General features: G+C 45.1%; 1 protein-coding gene and 1 long non-coding RNA gene across 3 annotated transcripts in view; both read right to left on the bottom strand.

Moving 5' to 3' along the window:
- LOC310714459 overlaps positions 1–18,578 on the bottom strand; it is an 81,972-nt gene that overhangs the window by 55,780 nt on the left and 7,614 nt on the right. The window lies entirely within an intron of this gene.
- F13A1 (coagulation factor XIII A chain) overlaps positions 1–18,578 on the bottom strand; it is a 78,667-nt gene that overhangs the window by 55,780 nt on the left and 4,309 nt on the right. For both annotated transcript variants that reach the window (XR_014529604.1, XM_083519294.1), the window contains exon 3: positions 11,711–11,899. Coding sequence is in view for 1 of the 2 variants with exons in the window: in XM_083519294.1 (XP_083375420.1) it covers positions 11,711–11,899 (189 nt within the window). In the remaining variant the exon portion in view is untranslated. The remainder of the gene's footprint in view (positions 1–11,710; positions 11,900–18,578) is intronic.

Raw genomic sequence — 18,578 nt, 5'->3', positions numbered from 1 at the left:
ATCCAGATTTAAAGCAGGAGCGTATCTGAAAAGCAGTGGCGTAGCGTGGGTTGTCAGCACCCGGGGCAAGGCAAGTACTTTGCACCCCCTAACCCGTGGATTTGTGCCCCCTAATCTGCGGATTTGCGCCCCCTAACCCTAACCCCAGATGTTGCGCCCGGTGTGGCCGGCACCCCCTGCACCCCCCACGCTACGCCACTGCTGAAAAGTTTGTTTATGCAGCTTGTTATCACAGCCCCTTTTGGTTGCTTTAATCTTTGACATTTATATTTAGAAACGGGGTAATTTGAAGCCGAATCAAGCTGAACGTAAGAAAGAGAGAGCCTTGCATAATTAGGGCTTCTTGATTCAAGCTTTTCATCATCATTTGTTCATTGATCTTTAGGCTACTATTTGCATCCAGTGAATTCTGAACTCAAACTACATATGTAGATCAAGATAATAGTTTTGTGTACATTTATTCACTTAAAATATTTCTAACATGGCCTTCCTCAAAAAAAAAATACCTTGTTGGGATGCAACATAATAAAGTACTCAATTTAAAACAGTAATTTCTGTATCTCAATAATGTAATATCACAGATAAAACCCCATTAAACAGGAAACAGCCTTTAAAACCATAGATTGACTCCATCCCTCCAGCATTGATGGCAATCTAACACATAGAGTATCTTAATATACACATTCCTAAACACATTTTCTTCTAAAAGAGGAATGCATTTTGGTGCACTGAGCTGAGAAATATTTCACCAAATTTGGAGAAGTGCAAAATCAAAAGGAGAATTGTTTTTGTATTGATGTAGTAGCCTGGAAGGTGTGAATTAGGTTGGTTTGTTTTACAACACAGACTGGACAAAATTCTCTTCTATTCCCAGTTTCCATCAAGATTTTTATATCTATCCTAACTTTTGAACCAGATGGATCCCCAAGGCACCTTGCATAAATACAATTCGAAGGACACTGATGCTACTTTGGAACCTGTTCAGCACAAAGCATGATCACATCGTGTAACAGAACAGCCCTTCTACTGCATTAATGAAGCCTAGAGTTGGAAAGAACCTTGGAAGTATTCCAGGCCATCTCCCCTCCTTGAGGCAGAAAATCCAGAGCCATACCATCCCACAGAAATGGCTGCTCAGAGACCTCCAACAAAGACCCCCACAATCCCTAGGTAATTGCCTCCACTCTTACCATCAACACATTTCTCCTCATGTTTAACCAGAATCTACTGCAACTGAAGACCATTAGATCTAGTCCTCCTGCCCTCTGGGGGCAGCAGAGACAAGTCTTTATCCTTGATCATGGACTGGATGAGAGCCAACAAATTGAAGCTCAATCCAGATAAGACTGAGGCACTGTTAGTGGGCGGTTGCCTAGCCCAGATGGCTGGGAGGTTGCCTGCTCTTGCTCTTACACTCCTTCTGAAGGAGTGAGTACATGGCTTGGGGGTACTTCTGGATCCTTTGCTGTCGCTTGAGGCTCAAGTGGCTTCAGTGGCGCAGAGTGCCTCCCATCAGCTTTGCCTCTATGTGGACAGGGATAGCCTAACTTCTGCTATATAGTCAGGCTGGATTAATGCAATGTGTTCTGTGTAGGGCTGTCTCTGAAAGTGGTTCAGAAACTTCAGCTCGTGCAGAATACAGAAGTCAGATGGATCACCAAAACAAGATGGCTCAAGCACTTTACACCAATCCTGACCCAACTGCACTGACTGCTGATTAGCTTCTGGGTCCAATTCAGAGTGCTGGTTTTGACATATAAAGCTTTAAATGGCTTAGGACCGCAATACCTCAAGGACCGCCTCTCTCCATGTGAACCTACCTGGACTCTGAGATAATCTTCTGAGGCCCTTCTTTGTGTGACTCCTCCAAGAGAGGTTTGGAGGGTGGCGACAAGAGAACAGGCCTTCTTTGCAGTGGCTCCCCTTCTGTAGAATGCTCTCCCCCGGGAGGCTTGCCTGGCGCCTTCATTATACACCTTTAGGTGCCAGGCAAAATCATTCCTCTTCAACCAGGCCTTAGGCTGGTTAACATTCTATATCCATTTAAATGTGTTTGTGGGAATGGGAGGAGGAGGAGGAGGAGGAGGAGGAGGAGGAGGAGGAAGAAGAAGAAGAAGAAGAAGAAGAAGAAGAAGAAGAAGAAGAAGAAGAAGAAGAAGAAGAAGAGGAGGAGGAGGAGGAGGAGGAGGAGGAGGAGGAGGAGGAGGAGGAGGAGTTTGGATTTGATATCCCGCTTTATCACTACCCGAAGGAGTCTCAAAGCGGCTAACAATCTCATTTCCCGTCCTCCCCCACAACAAACACTCTGTGAGGTGAGTGAGGCTGAGAGACTTCAGAGAAGTGTGACTGGCCCAAGGTCACCCAGCAGCTGCATGTGGAGGAGCGGAGACGTGAACCTGGTTCACCAGATTACGAGTCCACCGCTCTTAACCACTACACCACTTTGGCTCTCGTGGAGGGGCATTGTTGGTTTGTGGCTTTTGTTGTTGCCATTGTTTTTATTATGCGTTTTGAGTTTTTATCTTGTATTTTTATATTGCGAACTGCCCTGAGATATATGGATGAAGGGCGGTATTTAATGAATGAATGAATGAATGAATGAATGAATAAATAAATAAATAAATAAATCCCTGCCTGAGCATTGGTACAGCAGAGTAATCACTTCCTGAACAGGGGAAATATACATACACACATTTCTTACATCCCTGCTGGTGAAGCTTGCGGGCTTATATGAAGCAATACCAAAAACAAAAAAAACAACAAAAAAACCCTTCAGAACCTATGAAGAAAAGGGATAGCGGTGCTGCTACCATCTGCCAGCAACAAGGTTCCGATTACATCATCCTCAATCTCATCCATCTCACATCCCCCCTTTGTGCACTGCAAGCTCAGCAACCAAGGGTGCCTGGCTCCATGCAACCAGCAGAGGGAGCAAGCAAGCCTCAAAACAACAGCTGTATACGGGCTGCTGTATATGGTTGCTGCTTCCCATTCCAGATATTCCTCTTCAGCCCTTCAAGCAGTATTCTTGAATGCAGAAGGTGTTCGCCCCGCCCTCCTGCCCGCCCCAGCCACCACCACAGATCAGATAGATAGTAAGGACAGGGCTCTCTTTATTTAATTATTTATTTGACGCTTAATCCGTATCCCTGGCTTCCAGGCACGTCCAGGAAATATAATAATTGTGACAGGGGTATAAATAGCCAAAACTGCTTTCTCAGATGGGAGGCGGCGGCGGCGGCGGGGGAGTCCCTATTTCCATCAGAGAAATGTTGGAAGGTATGGAGTTATCTGACCCCTGAGCCATCTGAAGGCAGCCCCATATAGAGAAGGGTGTTTTTAAAAATGTTTTATTATGTTTTATGTTGCAAGCTGCCCAGAGTGGCTGGGGCAACCATCAGATTAGTAGGGTATAAGTTGTAAAATTGTTGTTGTTGTTGAATAGCACATCCCTGTTTGCATTAGATAAATGTTGGAGGGTATGCTACAAGGAGGACAAGAGTAGGGGGTATCACCAAAATTCATTTTGAATATTATTTATTACTATTTATTTATTCAACTTATACACCGCCCTATACCCGGAGGTCTCAGGGCAGTTCACAACAAGACCACAACATATAAAATCAAACCAAAAGCAGCAACCCAATAACCGCCCCCCCAAGCCACATTCTAAAAGGGTGTTGGATGTCAATAAGATCAACCAAAGGCCTGGTTAAAAAGGAACATTTTTGCCTGGCGCCTAAAGGTATATAATGAAGGTGCCAGGCGAACTTCCCTGGGGAGAGCATTCTACAGAAGGGGAGCCATTGCAGAGAAGGCCCGTTCTCATGTTGCCACCCTCTGGTGGTACTATGAACACAGAGGTGTAAAACAGTGGCGTAGCGTGGGTTGTCAGCACCTGGGGCAAGGCAAGTAATTTGCGCCCCCTAACCCGGGGCAAGGCAAGTAATTTGCGCCCCCTAACCTCTAACCTGCCGCCGCTGCCAGCTTCTTCTTGCTGCTGCCTGGTCTGGTCTGGGGTGGTTCTCTCCCGCGCTCAGCGCTGCGTTGGGCGGCCGCTGCACTGTCCCTCCCCCAGATAGTCCCTCGCTCTCTCTTCGCACCGCACGCCTGGCACCCCCCCCCCTCCACAGTGGGCAGCCACCCGGCGGCTCGGATCGGATTCGCACAGCCAGCACTGCAGTGAGAGAGAGTGAGTGAGCCAGGTAGGGGCAGAGAGCTGAGAGTGCGAGCGCGCCCCCCCAGATGTTGCGCCCGGTGCGGCTGGCCCCCCCTGCACCCCCCACGCTACGCCACTGGTGGAGAACCTCTGACCCATGGGGCATGCTGGGCCTCCTTATTGGACCTAATAGGCCATTTCTGCCAAGCCACACCTACTTGCCAAGCACCTAACATCAAAGATGACGTCCAGTGTTGGAAGGTAAAAAGTCAGCTGGGCTAGGTCAAAAGGGTTCTCCAAAGCATTATTTATCAGCTGGCCAGCAGGCCTTCAAAGCACAGCACAATGCTTTTTGCAACCTTCTTAATCTCAGGGTCTTGGGTTTGAGCCCCATGTTGGGCAAAAGATTCCTGCACTGCAGGGGTTTGGACTAGATGATCCTCATGGTCCCAACTCGAGGCTTCTATGATTCCTTGCAGAGTCCTTCATGACGCTTTGACGTTGAGGCAACCAGCTGATTGTTGGTGCTTCAGAGTTGTGCAGGGCTTTTTGTGACATGCTTTGAAGTCCCGACAAAAGTCCCATGTCAGCTGATGTCCTTATGATGCCAGGTGTGTGACACCTGGGCCACCCACTCACTTGTGAAGTGTGGCCCACAGGGGCAGAGACTGGGTAAGGGAGATAAGTATCTGGCCCACCAGTCTCATCCAGTTCCATATTCTCCGATTTCTCTGATGAACATACAGTAGGCCCTTCGGTTACGTTACCTTCGTGTAACATAACTTTCGGGTTGAGAATGCGGCAAACCCAGAAGTGTATACTTCCAGATTTTGCCGTGCGTGCATGTGCAGAAACGCTCTGCACAACGCCTGTGCATGCACAGAAGCACTCAATCGCACTGTGTGTGTGTGTGTTCAGAAGCAACGCCTCATGTTTCGGACTTTTCAGGGTACGTGAGGACCCCGGAACGAATTAAGTTCATATCTGGAGGGTGCACTGTAAGGACGTCCTATTCCATCATCATCTCCATCTCCATCAATTCATTATTTGTATCTCGCTAATCTGACTGGGTTGCCCCAGCCACTCTGGGCAGCTTCCAACATATATAAAAAACATAATAAAATATTATATAAAAACATAATAAAATATTAAACATTTTAAAACTTCCCTATACAGGGCTGCCTTGTCTTCTAAAAGTTGTATAGTTACTTATCTCCTTGGTTTATGGGGTCGCATAACTCCATACCCTTCAACATTTCTCTGAAGACAATTGGGACATCCTAAGGAAAACTGAGACATCCTAAGGAAAACTGGGATCAAATCAGAAACTGGGATGGCTTCTGTAAATCTGGGATTGTCCCTGGAAAACAGGAACACTTGGGGGATCTGCAGTTTCCCACCCTTCTCTTAAAAGAAAGGACCCAGTTAATTCCACAAATAAAACCAGAGAAGTACCGTATTTTTCGCTCTATAACACGCACCTGACCATAACACACACATAGTTTTTAGAGAAGGAAAATGCGTAGGCATGCCACCCGTAGGCATTTCCTCCATAACACGCACAGACATTTCCCCCTACTTTCTAGGAGGAAAAAAGTGAGTGTTACGGTGCAAAAAATACGGTAAACCAAAGTATACACAATGCCTTCAGCAGCTGTACCTATAAGTCTCAGCTATGGGGAAACAGGTGATAGGTTGAAGACCTGAGACTGATCCTCCCCTGGCACAATTGCAGCTCTCTCTGTTTTGTCAAAGTGTACAGAAATCGCTGGCACAATTGCTCTTAATCATGGTGTCAAACAGCTATTAGTATTTGCCATTCTAGTGGTCTCCAGAGGCGGAGCTAGCTGCTCCGGCACCAGGAGCAGAGCCCATGTTGTGCACCCGTGGGCGAGGCAAGAGTCCCAGGGGGGTGGCACGGTGATGTCACCCCCCCTCAGGGATGAGACTCGAGGTGGACCGCCTCCACCGCACCCCCTTCCTCCACCAGTAGAGCTCTCCAGATGTTTTGAACCAGAAGTCCCTTCAGCCCCAGCCAGCACACATCTTACTCATTATGACAAGTTTTTTAAAGAAAAAATGTGCTTTTCACATCGTGCCATTTGCAGCTAAGTGTTGCATGGCTAATTAATCAAACGCCCAAGTTTCTGTTAAATGAGGAGAAGAAGAAGAAGAAGAAGAAGAAGAAGAAGAAGAAGAAGAAGAAGAAGAAGAAGAAGAAGAAGAAGACGACTCATTAATTCAATAGTGGTCTTTGTGACACCATATTGTTCTCATACTCAGCAAAAGACTCCACCCTTTGAAAAAGCTGTTATTTATTACTGTTGAATCATTGTTTCCTAAAATATGTGAACCACACTCACTCCCCCCCCAAAAAAATGTTGCGTGCCAGCTGCTAAACTAGGAAAGACAAATATGTGACCACAATGGGCAATTCTGATACTCATCCTGATCTAGCAAATGTAAATATCCCACACTTTCCAGTGCCTTTCCCCACCACTTTCCATATCACAGGAAGTCCAGTCGTTGGAGGAAGTGAATTTGTTGTGCAAAACCTCTCAATTGACTATAAGAGCGCAATCTGAATTTGTTGGTATTTGACTGACAGCCAACCCAAAAATAGTCACCACCTGCAAGCACCCTAAGTCAGAATTAAGGAGCGGAATGCCCCTAAGCATATTCTAAACCTAGGGATTTGTTTTCGGTACCAGAACTAACCTGAGCTCACAGTTCTTTCACAAAAGTCCACTCAGCCCTGGTTAGTTTTCTTCGTTTCAACAGCCTCATTTAGGTAGGGAAGGTAGTTTTGCTATTGCAACGCCTGGGAGTCAAACACCCTTGCTGATAGACTACAAAAAGCTCAGAGGTCTCCCAGTAGATCTTAATTTACCTTCAGCTAGGGATGCTGGAAATTGCCAACAGAAACAGAAGTGGAAATTGCCCGTGTTCTCTTATTCATCCCATGTCCTGAGCAGAAATCAATTCAGAAAATCCTATTGGATTTTGCCACTTTCAGTCCACAAACAATATGCAATGGATTGCTATTCCTCTCCACTTGCACGGGAATTCCTTTGCAGTGAAACGGACGGCCTTTTGCATGGGGTGGAATATCATAATTACAATGTAAATTACATAAGTTATGCAATTTTGCCACGCTGGTCAACAAGATGAGTAAATACTGGGTGGAACTGAAACAGTGATTCATGTGAGTCATGGATAGATCAGTCAGTTAGAACGTGGTGCTGATAACACCAAGGTTGCAGGTTCAGGCCCCATATGGGAGAGCTGCATATTCCTGAATTTCAGGGGATTGAACTAGATGATCCTTAGGGTACCTTCCAACTCTACAATACTATGATTCAATAATAATAATAATAATAATTTCTTATTTGTACCCCGCCTATCTAGCTGAGTTTCCCCAGCCACTCTGGGCAGCTCCCAATCGAGTGTTAAAACCAATACAGCATTAAATATTAAAAACTTCCCTAAACAGGGCTGCCCTCAGATGTCTTTTAAAAATAGGATAGCTGTTTATTTCCTTGACAGCTGATAGGAGGGCGTTCCACAGGGCGGGCGCCACTACTGAGAAGGCCCTCTGTCTGGTTCCCTGTAGCCTCACTTATTGCAGTGAGGGAACCACCAGATGGCCCTCAGTGCTGGACCTCAGTGTTCGGGCTGAACGATGCGGGTGGAGATGCTCCTTCAGGTATACAGGACCGAGGCCATTTAGGGCTTTAAAGGTCAGCACCAACACTTTGAATTGTGCTCGGAAACATACTGGGAGCCAATGCAAATCTCTCAGGACCGGTGTTATATGGTCCCGGCGGCCACTCCCAGTCACCAGTCTAGCTGCCGCATTCTGGATTCTATAACAAATATTAAGGAGTAAATAAAAATGCTGCCTTCTTACATCCCTGCCTTCAGCCCACCGCTGTTATAGAGAATTCTTATTCCAGCCAGCCCAGATAGGTCTGTCCTCACCTTTTCTTTACAGCTCTGACTGCACAGTTATCAAGAGCAACAAGACTGAGTACCAGAGCGAAGAAGAGAAAGACAAAGTTATCTTTGTCCAAGAACCCATGGATTTACAGGAATACAGGAGCCAAGAAAATGCCGACTTTAACCCAAGAGCTCTTTTATGGATGCTGTTATGTATATCAGTCAATTGGCTTATAACAAAAGTGTTTAGGGCGTTTAGACCAATATGTATGGATTTTAAGAAGCCAGTTTGGCAGAGGTCAAATGGATCCGAAGATTTACAGCCGTCCACAGAAAAAGATCATTAATGCAAGGAGGTGGCGTATAAATTTATCAACAGATTTAATGTCAGACCCAGGAAGACGCAATAAAAGGGGAGATTGATGTGATCTTTTAGCTGCCTTTTGAACAAGCCATTATTAGGAGGACTCATATTTTCAGTAAGGATATGGAACTGACACAACATCACCTACTATGGATATACTCAGCAGACAGGGATCTGTATGCTCTGTGCCCAACAGTAGGAGGGTAAGGTATGCACTGGAATAAGAGTGTCCAAGGGATGAGGCTAAATTGCAGATCTGAGATGGGGGATTTCTGGTCCTCCAGATGTTGTTGGTCTTCCACTCCCTTCAGCCTCACCCAGCACAGCCAATGGTCAGGGATGAGGGGAGTTGTGGTTCAACTAGACCTCGAGGGCCATAGGTTTCTTATCTCTGCTGTGAGTCCTGCAGATTGCAGGGAGAACATGGCAGGTGGGATCAGCGTCTCCATGCCTCCAACTTCTCTCCATTCCTGCAAAGCAGCAGAGCACATCATGCCTCCCACCCATATTTAGTAGCTGTTTGGTGGTGACTCAAGTTACCAGATCTGAGCCCTGAACGGGAATAGGGAAGAATGGAATGTGATGGGTAGTTCACCAAGGAATTCATGGTGAAAACCCAGTTATGTATTGGGTTTTCTCTAATGCTACCCAAGATTCAACCTCCTTTTGTTGAAAGTGCAACAGCAGGGTAATTCAGTTTCTTGTTTAAGGGTTACTTCTGTTATCAGTAAGTCAGCTAGCCAGGAGGCGGGACGGAGGTGTTGCTTAGCACCTAGGCCATGGCATGATCTTTTGTGAGGTGGCATGTGATCTGATTGGCTAGATACTTCTGAGGGAGTTTCCCTCTGTATGTTTAGTTGAATGTCTCCCTGATATGTACAAGTAAGAAAGACAAAACCTCTCTGTTTCATTCTCCTCAAGTTATACACTGTTTTTATTCAGTCTTCCTCAGTAAAGTCTTATCGGAGTTTCTTTTCTCTCTGGACTCCGTCTGTATTATTTAATTGACATTGCAAATGATTGACATTGTAAATGATTGCAAACATACATGGACTATCCTTCCTTCCAAATGAAAAAGAACCTGAAAGGAAAACCTTAAAAGACAGACCTCTTCACCATATAGAAATGAAAAAGCTAAATGCATGCTAATTCCTAACTAGCAGATTTAATAAATGGCTACACGATTATTGTGCAGCAACAGAAAGGGGGGGCAGACAATAATACAAATGCAAAAATACAGCTAGTTCCTAGGAAGACAAATTAAATGTCAAATGAAAAATAATTCTCAAAGAGTTTATAACAGTAGGGGTGACGGATGTGGAGAAAGATTTGCATCAGTAAGTCATGTAGACTGAATAGTAAATTTGCCACAAATGTCATGGACTCAGTAGTTCGCAGGCATTCAGATGCAGGAAGAGAATGCAAATGTAACGTTAATTTCAGTGGATTTACTCTAGGTAAAATGTGGTTGAATACTGCCCTATATAACTGCAGCACACAGAATTAGCTTATTAGTCAACAGCAACTTTAACACAGCACAAATGTTTTTCATAAGCAGACTGTTCTTCCATTACGAATCAAGCATTGAGCAATCAGCAAGTAATCGATGCAGCATGCAGCATGTTCTGAAGCGACCAAAGAAGAAAAGGACTATTTCTTTGTACAATAAAAACTCATAGAACTCGTTACCAAAAAGATGTAGCAATAGCCACTGGCTTGGATGGCTGTAAAAATTGTGACAGTTCATGGATTTTTAAAAATGGCAATAATCCATGATAGTTAAATGGAACTTCAGTCTTTAGATCAGTATACTAATGATTACCAGGTGCTCATGTTACTGAGATGCTCGTTCTGGTTGGAACTCTGTACATGCCCCAAGGCTCTGTGCAACTTAGCTTTGCGGTGTGCCATTGTGATGAGAGAGAGAGAGAGAGAGAGCCTTTGTTGAGGCCAGGGCTGATCCAAATACATGCCAGCCAGCCAGGAACTGGCTGCATATGCATAATTGAATCCCCTGAACCCAGTGCCAGATCTAATGCAAGCATCACCTAGGATTTGGCCATTCATCATTCCCTGTGAGCAAACAGATGCCAGCTGGCACGCATATCTTGCAATGAGTGTCCATTTGCATTTTCTGAAGAGGTCCAAGCTCATCCTCTTTCAGGGCACCTTATTAAAATGAGATTTGATGGGCAGGGAATGCGATTTGCTATTTTCTTTGGGATTAGTCAGCAGGACTCCCCCGTGGAGAGGCACTTTCCAAAGAGAAGGTTTTTCTATTTTATAACAGGATCAGGAAGGTTTGAAATCTGACCCTAGAATCAATGATTATATGATTAGCCCAAGCATCACCCCCTGCTCTCCGCCGCTGGCTGCCTGCCTAAGATGGGACCACTACTTTGACAGGCGGAAGGATGATCTGAAACAGCAAAAGCCTTTTTGGAACATCCAAGGCTAGCTGTGGCCCTCAACTAATCGTGAAAATTCAAGAGATAATCCTTCTTTCTGTTCCTCCCACGCAAGGCAAGTCATTTCCATGTCTGAATCTCCTGACCTTCTTTTAACCTTCCTTATTACCCCAATCTGACTCATCTCTGGGTTCAAAAGGGTTCTTCATGTGAACTTTCCTCTTCCTGGATGGCACAGGGAACTGTGGTTAGCTCTAAACAGGAAGCGGAAGCTTCTGGTCTCCTCCTCACATGAAATGTAGGGTGTTCATTCTTGTAACGCTAAACTATGGCTACGTCTAAAACCAAACCATTTTGTTTCCTTCCTCCCCATAGTGTTTAGGAAAGGTGAGGCGTTAACAACCGATTTACGGAGGCTGCAGTTCATTTGTGTTGGAACTCACTCCACTCACTTTCTGCCTGGACAAAGCTTTATGTATTTTGTGTTTTTATCTCGTATTATTATGCTGTGTACTACCCTGAGATCTACAGACAAAGGGTGGTATACAGATTTAATAAATAAGCAAATTGCTCAATGTTCTCTGTCTCCTGCCATGGCTCATTTCAAATGTAGATACACAGTCCCATCCACCCCAGTTTGAAGCGCTGAGAAATAATTTGTTTTTGCTTTATTTTTTGCTTTTCAAAGCAAAGGCCAATATCTTCTACATACCTAGCAGTCTTTGCCATCTGTAAGGACACCCTCCTCCACTCCCATCTCATCCATTCCCCCCCCCCCCGTCTAGTATAATAATCCAGTGAAGAGAAGGGTGGTGGTGAACATCACCATTTGACACTTACCTATAATGTACTCAATCCAGAAATGGTCCTTTTCTGGATTGTACGGGCGGTTGAATGTGAGTTGGATGTGGAAGGGCTGCCCTCGGCGCACAATCAGCTTGAGGTTGTAGTATCGCTCCGTGTGGTGTTCTCTCTTATTAATGTCATCTTCACGGTTGAACAAATGGACGTCCTGCACTTCCAGAACATCTGCAGGTGCACAAAGAGACGACCAACATGGCGTTTTTAGTTCCTTCTTGTCACTTGGTTCCCAGAATTACTTCCTTTCCCTTTACCATTTTATCTCACACATTTCAGGCCCTGCCTTTTAATTCTTTAAAATAAAAATTAAAAAACCCCACTTGCAGGGCAATCATAACTTAAATCCAACTCAAGGACCGCAATACCTCAAGGACCGCCTCTTTCCATATGAACCTACCTGGACCCTGAGTTCATCTTCTGAGGTCCTCCTTTATATGCCTCCTCCTTGAGAAGTCCGGAGGGTTGGAACATGAGAACAGCCTTCTCTGCAGTGGCTCCCTTTCTGTGAAATGCTCTCCCCAGGGAAGTTCGCCTGGCGCCTTCATTGTACATGTTTAAGCGCCAGGCAAAAACATTCCTTTTTAACCAAGCCTTTGGTTGATCTGATTTACATCCTATGCCCTTTTAAAATGTGGTTTTTTGGGGGGGGGCTATTGGGTTGTTTTTATTTTTATTATGTATTTTGTGGTTTTCTATCTTGATTTTATTCTGTGAACCACCCTGAGACCCCCCAGGTAAAGGGTGGTAAATAAATTCTAACAACAGCAATATAAAGATTAAGCTCATTGAGCAGCAGGCATCCAGAGTTACCATGCAAATGATCTATAGAGCCTAGGCAAATACTCACCTTGTCCCTCAAAGACACAAGGAGGACAAGGGTTTTTCATATCAGATATGGCTATCATATCAATGGCTATCAGCTGTCTGTTACCTCTGGTATCAGAGGCAGTGTGCCTCTGAAAACCAGCTGTTGGGCGTCATGTCTTCTCATGTCTTACTCATGGGCTACCCGGAGGCATCAGGTTTGCCGATGAGCAAACAGAATGTTGGACTAGATAGGCATTTGGCCTGATCCAACAAGGCATTTCTTATGTTCTTCAGTATTGGCCTCAGGCACACTTGCCTGGAGAAATGCTCCAAGGATGGAGTGCCACAACCAAAAAGTCCCTGTCTTACACAAACACAGATGTGGCTCCTGAGAAGGAATTCAAAAGGCAGAGTTCATCGTTGTGCATTTCAATATGAGAGGCAGCAATCCTGAGCTGTATAGGTTCAAACTTTCCCTCATTCATTTCCAAAGACCAGAAGTCAGAGAAGAATAGGAGTACTAGAGGGGCATGGCTTGGACAGAAGCAAAGTGGCAGCTTGAATTCAGGCCTCTGACAACCAGTTCAGGTCTTCCAGGTCCTTGTGACGTTTGCAAGTGCTATTGAATGCCAGCTCATGCTGCAGGAGCTATTAGGCACACAGCTTTTTTTGTTTAAGCCCTACCAGGTCTAATTTTGCCTTTGGGCTGGAGCTTTCTTACCAGTTCTCTACTGCCTGCCATTCATTATGTATTGGGCAGAGCTGTGCTTCATCAAAAAATTCATGTCACTGGGATTACCAGTACGACTTGGAAACTCCGGACAAGCTCAATTCCCTACAGGCTGTGTAATGTAGAGATTCTATGTACTGGGGAAGGAAGTGTCCCCCCCCCCCCAGCTGCTCTACAATGATTAGCATTCAGAAACAGGACTCAATAGATTGTATTATCATATTTGTCATTACCTCCCAAATCCCTGCTCAAAAGGATATTGCATCAATATCTGTTGCGTGACAGAAGAGGGGTTGCTTTTCTTTTTGGAGTCTACTCTAAGGGTGCTTCAAGTTTAGCACATGATGCAAATTGGCTGCTTTTTTGATAGCTGTTTTTAATTTCACAACAAATATGGCACTGGAATGAAGATGAAATCAACAACACATTGCTGTTTTTATGATATTGGCTCTAGACACAATGCTGGTTAAAGTGACCCTTTTGCTTAATGGATGCTAGGAGATGGCTTTTAATTTAGGATTAGCATCCTCCTATAATGTAACCAGATCAGTCTTGAACTATCTGTTTTAGCAATTTTTATTTAGATATGGAGTCCAGAAATGTTCGCCCAAAGGATTGTCCTGTGATTTTTGAGGCAAAATCTAGTAGCTGCTAAGGGATGCTGAGCATCCAGCATGTTTCTAGACCTCATGATTCGGCGGGGGGGGGGGGAGGAAACTAAAGCCATATAAGCAGTACTTGAGATTCCCATGGAATACTGTACAAGTGTTTGGATGAGGTTTCATTAAAGGGCAGTTGCGACTTGTCAGCAGAGGACCAGGCTGCTTTCTGTTAGGATTGAGCTCCCCCAAAATATGTATTTTTTTTTTTACATTTTGCTTTACGATTTGGCAGGAAGCAAGAGACATGCCACATAAACTAAGGGTGATTTTGGGGGTCTGTGAAATGGTGGCTGAGGAGGAAAAAAATCCTTAATGAGAGAGTTTTCAGATTACAAAATTTTGAAACTTTCACAGTTTACAGACTGATTTGGTTTTGGAAGCCTGACTGCATTATTATTTCATTGCTCCTTGCTTTGATTATGTGACTTTTCCAGCTATCACCACTGTCTGTTCAACTCATGACATATATAGCATTGCAGGTTTGCTTTTTATTTGTTTGTTTGTTGTTGTTGTTGTTGTTATATTCAGTTAAGACATTTCTGTTAGAAAACTAGAGAAAGGCTCTTAAGAGACATGAAGCCTGCTCAACATTAGCGTCAACGCTTTAAGCGTAAAAGGCACCGTTTCACGTCAATGAGCTCACTTTTGCTTACGAACCCAGGAGCCCAGCCCTATTGCTGGTCTAGATTCCCAAAACTGGATAGATCTCAGGACGATGAATTGGATTTAGAAGCTTCAGCTGTGAACTGCAATAAAGTGTTGCAGTGCAGAGTGCTCCTGTTCAGAGTTCTGGCCAGTCCTGCCTTCCTCAAGATACCTTGTTCCATTCCCTCTCCCCACGGGGTTTCAATTTTCCCAAGCATGGGTCCAAGAGGTTTTCTGCTTGTCCCATGCTTTCTGGCATGGGTCCAATATGTTTTCAATTTTTTGTCCTAGCTGTCCAGAGTGGCTGGGGCAGGACAGCCAGATGGGTGGGGTATAAATAATAAAATTATTATAATAAAATTATTATTACCCAGGAAAATCCACTGTTTACCGCTGAACCAGAAGAAACTTAAATCTGCAGGAAAAAGCCCATTGACGTTTGTTCTGAGTCAGTGGTAAATTGCAGGTTTTCCCCAGGTAAGGTAGCACACACAAGCAAAAGTGTGGACAAGCCCTCCGTCGGCAGTTTGTGCCCACGGAAAAGACTCATTTCTCTTTGAGTTGCCCTGGATTCCACACACACACACCTGCTACCTAAGAGATTTTTCTAACGATTTGCCAAACTTTGAGCCTACTGCTCACTCCCTCTTCTGTGTGGCTGGTGCCATCTTGGTTCTTGGAGAAGCAAGTTTCCTGTCAGTGTTTATGGTAGGCAGGGACCGTTCTCTGCATGAACAACTATTATCTAAATACATTGGTGGGGAGAGGAGGTACTTAATAGCGATGGGGAATACCAGTAAACATCCTCACCGTGCAGGCAATTATACGGCCCTTATTAACGGCAGCCCCTCTCCAGTCAAGTCATTTGAATTTCCCATTCTCGACTTCTGAACATCTGACTCCTGACCTTACGGGACGTAAATGAGGCCTCATGAATGATGCAGCCTCTTTGAAGGCCTGTAATGCATACTGGAGGCAATCCCCACTACCTCCAAATCAAATTTTAATGCAACAGCTGAGCGCCCTTATTGTAATGTCAAACAAAAGAGCCCTGTGGCTGCCCTGAGAAAATATACTGCCCTGTATGCTGCTTCCCATTACAGGAACGCTCTAATAAGGCTTGTCCTTGGGTGGACTAGAGAAAGCTACGCTGATAGGTTCCCGGAGGATTAATCATGTGGTATCATAATCATAAAACCACGTTTGAAAGCTGGTTTCAGCTCCATAACACCTATTCCCGGCTGACCATTTCCACGCCTTTAAAAGTATGATTTGAACTTCATTCTGCTGCCTACATCAGGGTATGAATTGATTTTTAAGTTCCTTGGGCTTAAAAAAAAACCCCTCAGTTTTTTATACTAGGGCTGCACTCCTATGAAGAAGAAGAAGAGAAGAGTTTGGATTTGATATCTCACTTTATCACTACCCAAAGGAGTCTCAAAGCGGCTAACATTCTCCTTTCCTTTCCTCCCCCACAACAAACACTCTATGAGGTGAGTGGGGCTGAGAGACTTCAGAGCCCAAGGTCACCCAGCAGCTGCATGTGGAGGAGCGGGGAATCGAACCCCGTTCACCAGATTACGAGTCCACTGCTCTTAACCACTACACCACGCTGGCTCTATGCACAAGTACTTGGGAGGAAGTCCCAATGATTTCAGTGGGGTCACAGGAACTGCAGTTTCTCATGCCAAGTCAGGCTCTTTTTTTGGCAAGCCAAGTATCTGTAGGATGTCAAATGCAGTCAAATCAACAATTCGTGTTTTGCCAGAAGGGGCTGAGGCTCACAGAGCTTTCCTGTGAACTTGCTAGAGAGAACTCTGTGAGATCACTCCCCTTTGTGTCCCCTGCTTGGGCTCTTCTCCACCATGCCACTGTGCTAGGGGGAATCAGGATCAGGTCTGCAACGATAGACTCAAAGTGAGCCTAGAAGGATATAATATTAAATTATTATTTATACCCCGCCCATCTGGCTGGGTTTCCCCAGCCACTCTGGGCGGCTCCCAACAGAATATTAAAAGCACGATAAAACATCAAACATTAAAAACTTCCCTAAACAGAGCTGCCTTCAGATGTCTTCTAAAAGTCCCTCACTGTGAGATGTGAGGTTACAGAGAACCAGGCAGAGGGCCTTCTCGGTGATGGCGCCCACCCTGTGGAACGCCCCCCCCCCATCAGATGTCAAGGAAATAAACAACTATCTGACTTTTAGAAGACATCTGAAGGCAGCCCTGTTTAGGGAAGTTTTTAAGGTTTGAAGTTTTATTCTGGTTTTTTAATCTGTTGGGAGCCGCCCAGAGTGGCTGGGGAAACCCAATCAGATGGGTGGGGTAGAAATAATGATGATGATGATGATGTTATTGTTATTGTTGTTGTTATGGTTGTTGTTGTTGTTGTTAGAGACTTCCTATGTACTGTGTAAAAGGGACGCGGGTGGCGTTGTGGGTTAAACCACAGAGCCTAGGACTTGCCGATCAGAAGGTCGGCAGTTCGAATCCCCGTGACGGGGTGAGCTCACATTGCTCGGTCCCTGCTCCTGCCAACCTAGTAGTTCGAAAGCAAATCAAAGTGCAAGTAGATAAATAGGTACCGCTCTGGCGGGAAGGTAAATGACGTTTCCGTGCGCTGCTCTGGTTCGCCAGAAGTGGCTTAGTCATGCTGGCCACATGACCGGAAGCTGTCTGTGGACAAACGCTGGCTCCCTCGGCCTGTAAAGCGAGATGAGTGCCGCAACCCCAGAGTCAGTCAGGACTGGACCTAATGGTCAGGGGTCCCTTTACCTTTAACTATGTACTGTGTGCTACGGAGGAGGGGAAGGAGGACTCCAGTTCTGGCAGCAGCCCCATGTCTCATGTTAACATCTCAACCTGCCTCAAAGAGAAACACCAGCAAAAGTTCTTGCAAGGCATTGAATCAATGTGCACTGCTGTCTAATAAATTCATCACAGCTCCGAGTATGCGACCCTGTGAGTCCATGAGCCACCTCACCTTGAAATATTAACTCCCTCCTGACGGGAGGGGGCGGGGCGGGAAGCCAGGAGGTCATGGAGCAAGTCAGGGATGTGTTCAGCTCAGCGTCCCCAGTGGCCCAGCCCTCCCTGATATTCCCCATCTCCATGGCAGCTGATTCTCCTCGCAATCACACCCCCACCGATTCTTCACGCCAAGACCATCTGCTCCCCTTGCTCCCTTGTACGCATGCCAGCAGCCAATTTACAACGACGTCCATCCCCCCCCCCACGACATGAGTGTTGATAATTTATGCGAGGAAACCCCCACGGGGATTTCTACCAGGATGGTGGCAGGAGTAATTCCCTCCTGCATCCTCGATGCCAGCTCTGGCAAAATGCCAGGGGCAAATGCAGAAACCCAAAAGCAGAAGATTGTATTTGAATGGAGTACACTTACACAGGAGTAACGTGTATTAGTGAGGGAGGTGTCAGTACTTCAGCCCCATAAGCAAAACTAAGAAGAGTTTTCAAATGCAGATCTCACCCTTCTAATGATTATCAAAGTGTTTTCACTTCTCTGGGCACCTGCTTTTCATTTAGTGACAACTTACCTTAATTCTCCTTATGCTGATATACGCAGATATGTAAAATTGTGATGGCTTTTTTCTTCTGTGTGTGTGAACCAAAGCTGCAGGACAGGGGGTGGGGTTAATGTATCTCTCTTTTTCTCTCTCTTTGTACTGCTTATGCTTTGGAATGTTTTTTTAAAAAAAAAATCAATAAAATTAATTTTTTAAACACTGGTTATTAAATGTGGTGGTGATGAAATGATGAAGAGGAAGAAGGCCGTCATCATGATATGCATATTATTTGTTATTTATTATATAGAGATAAATATTTGCAGTCCATGAGCAGTATGCATTGCAGTGTAGCAGATGAATGGTCCCTAAAATTGGAAACGGGTGAAGCAGAAGGAAAGGAAGGAAGTGGAAGCGAGGAGACGCAGGGACACAATGTGCAGCTGTTCTGGCTTAGCTTAGATACAGCACACCATG

This window comes from Podarcis liolepis (assembly GCF_965112155.1).
Source record: "Podarcis liolepis genome assembly, chromosome: 8".
NCBI classification, from domain to species: Eukaryota; Metazoa; Chordata; class Lepidosauria; order Squamata; family Lacertidae; genus Podarcis; species Podarcis liolepis.
The sequence above is the reverse complement of the archived record's forward strand: the minus strand, read 5'-3'. Positions and strand labels throughout refer to the sequence as shown.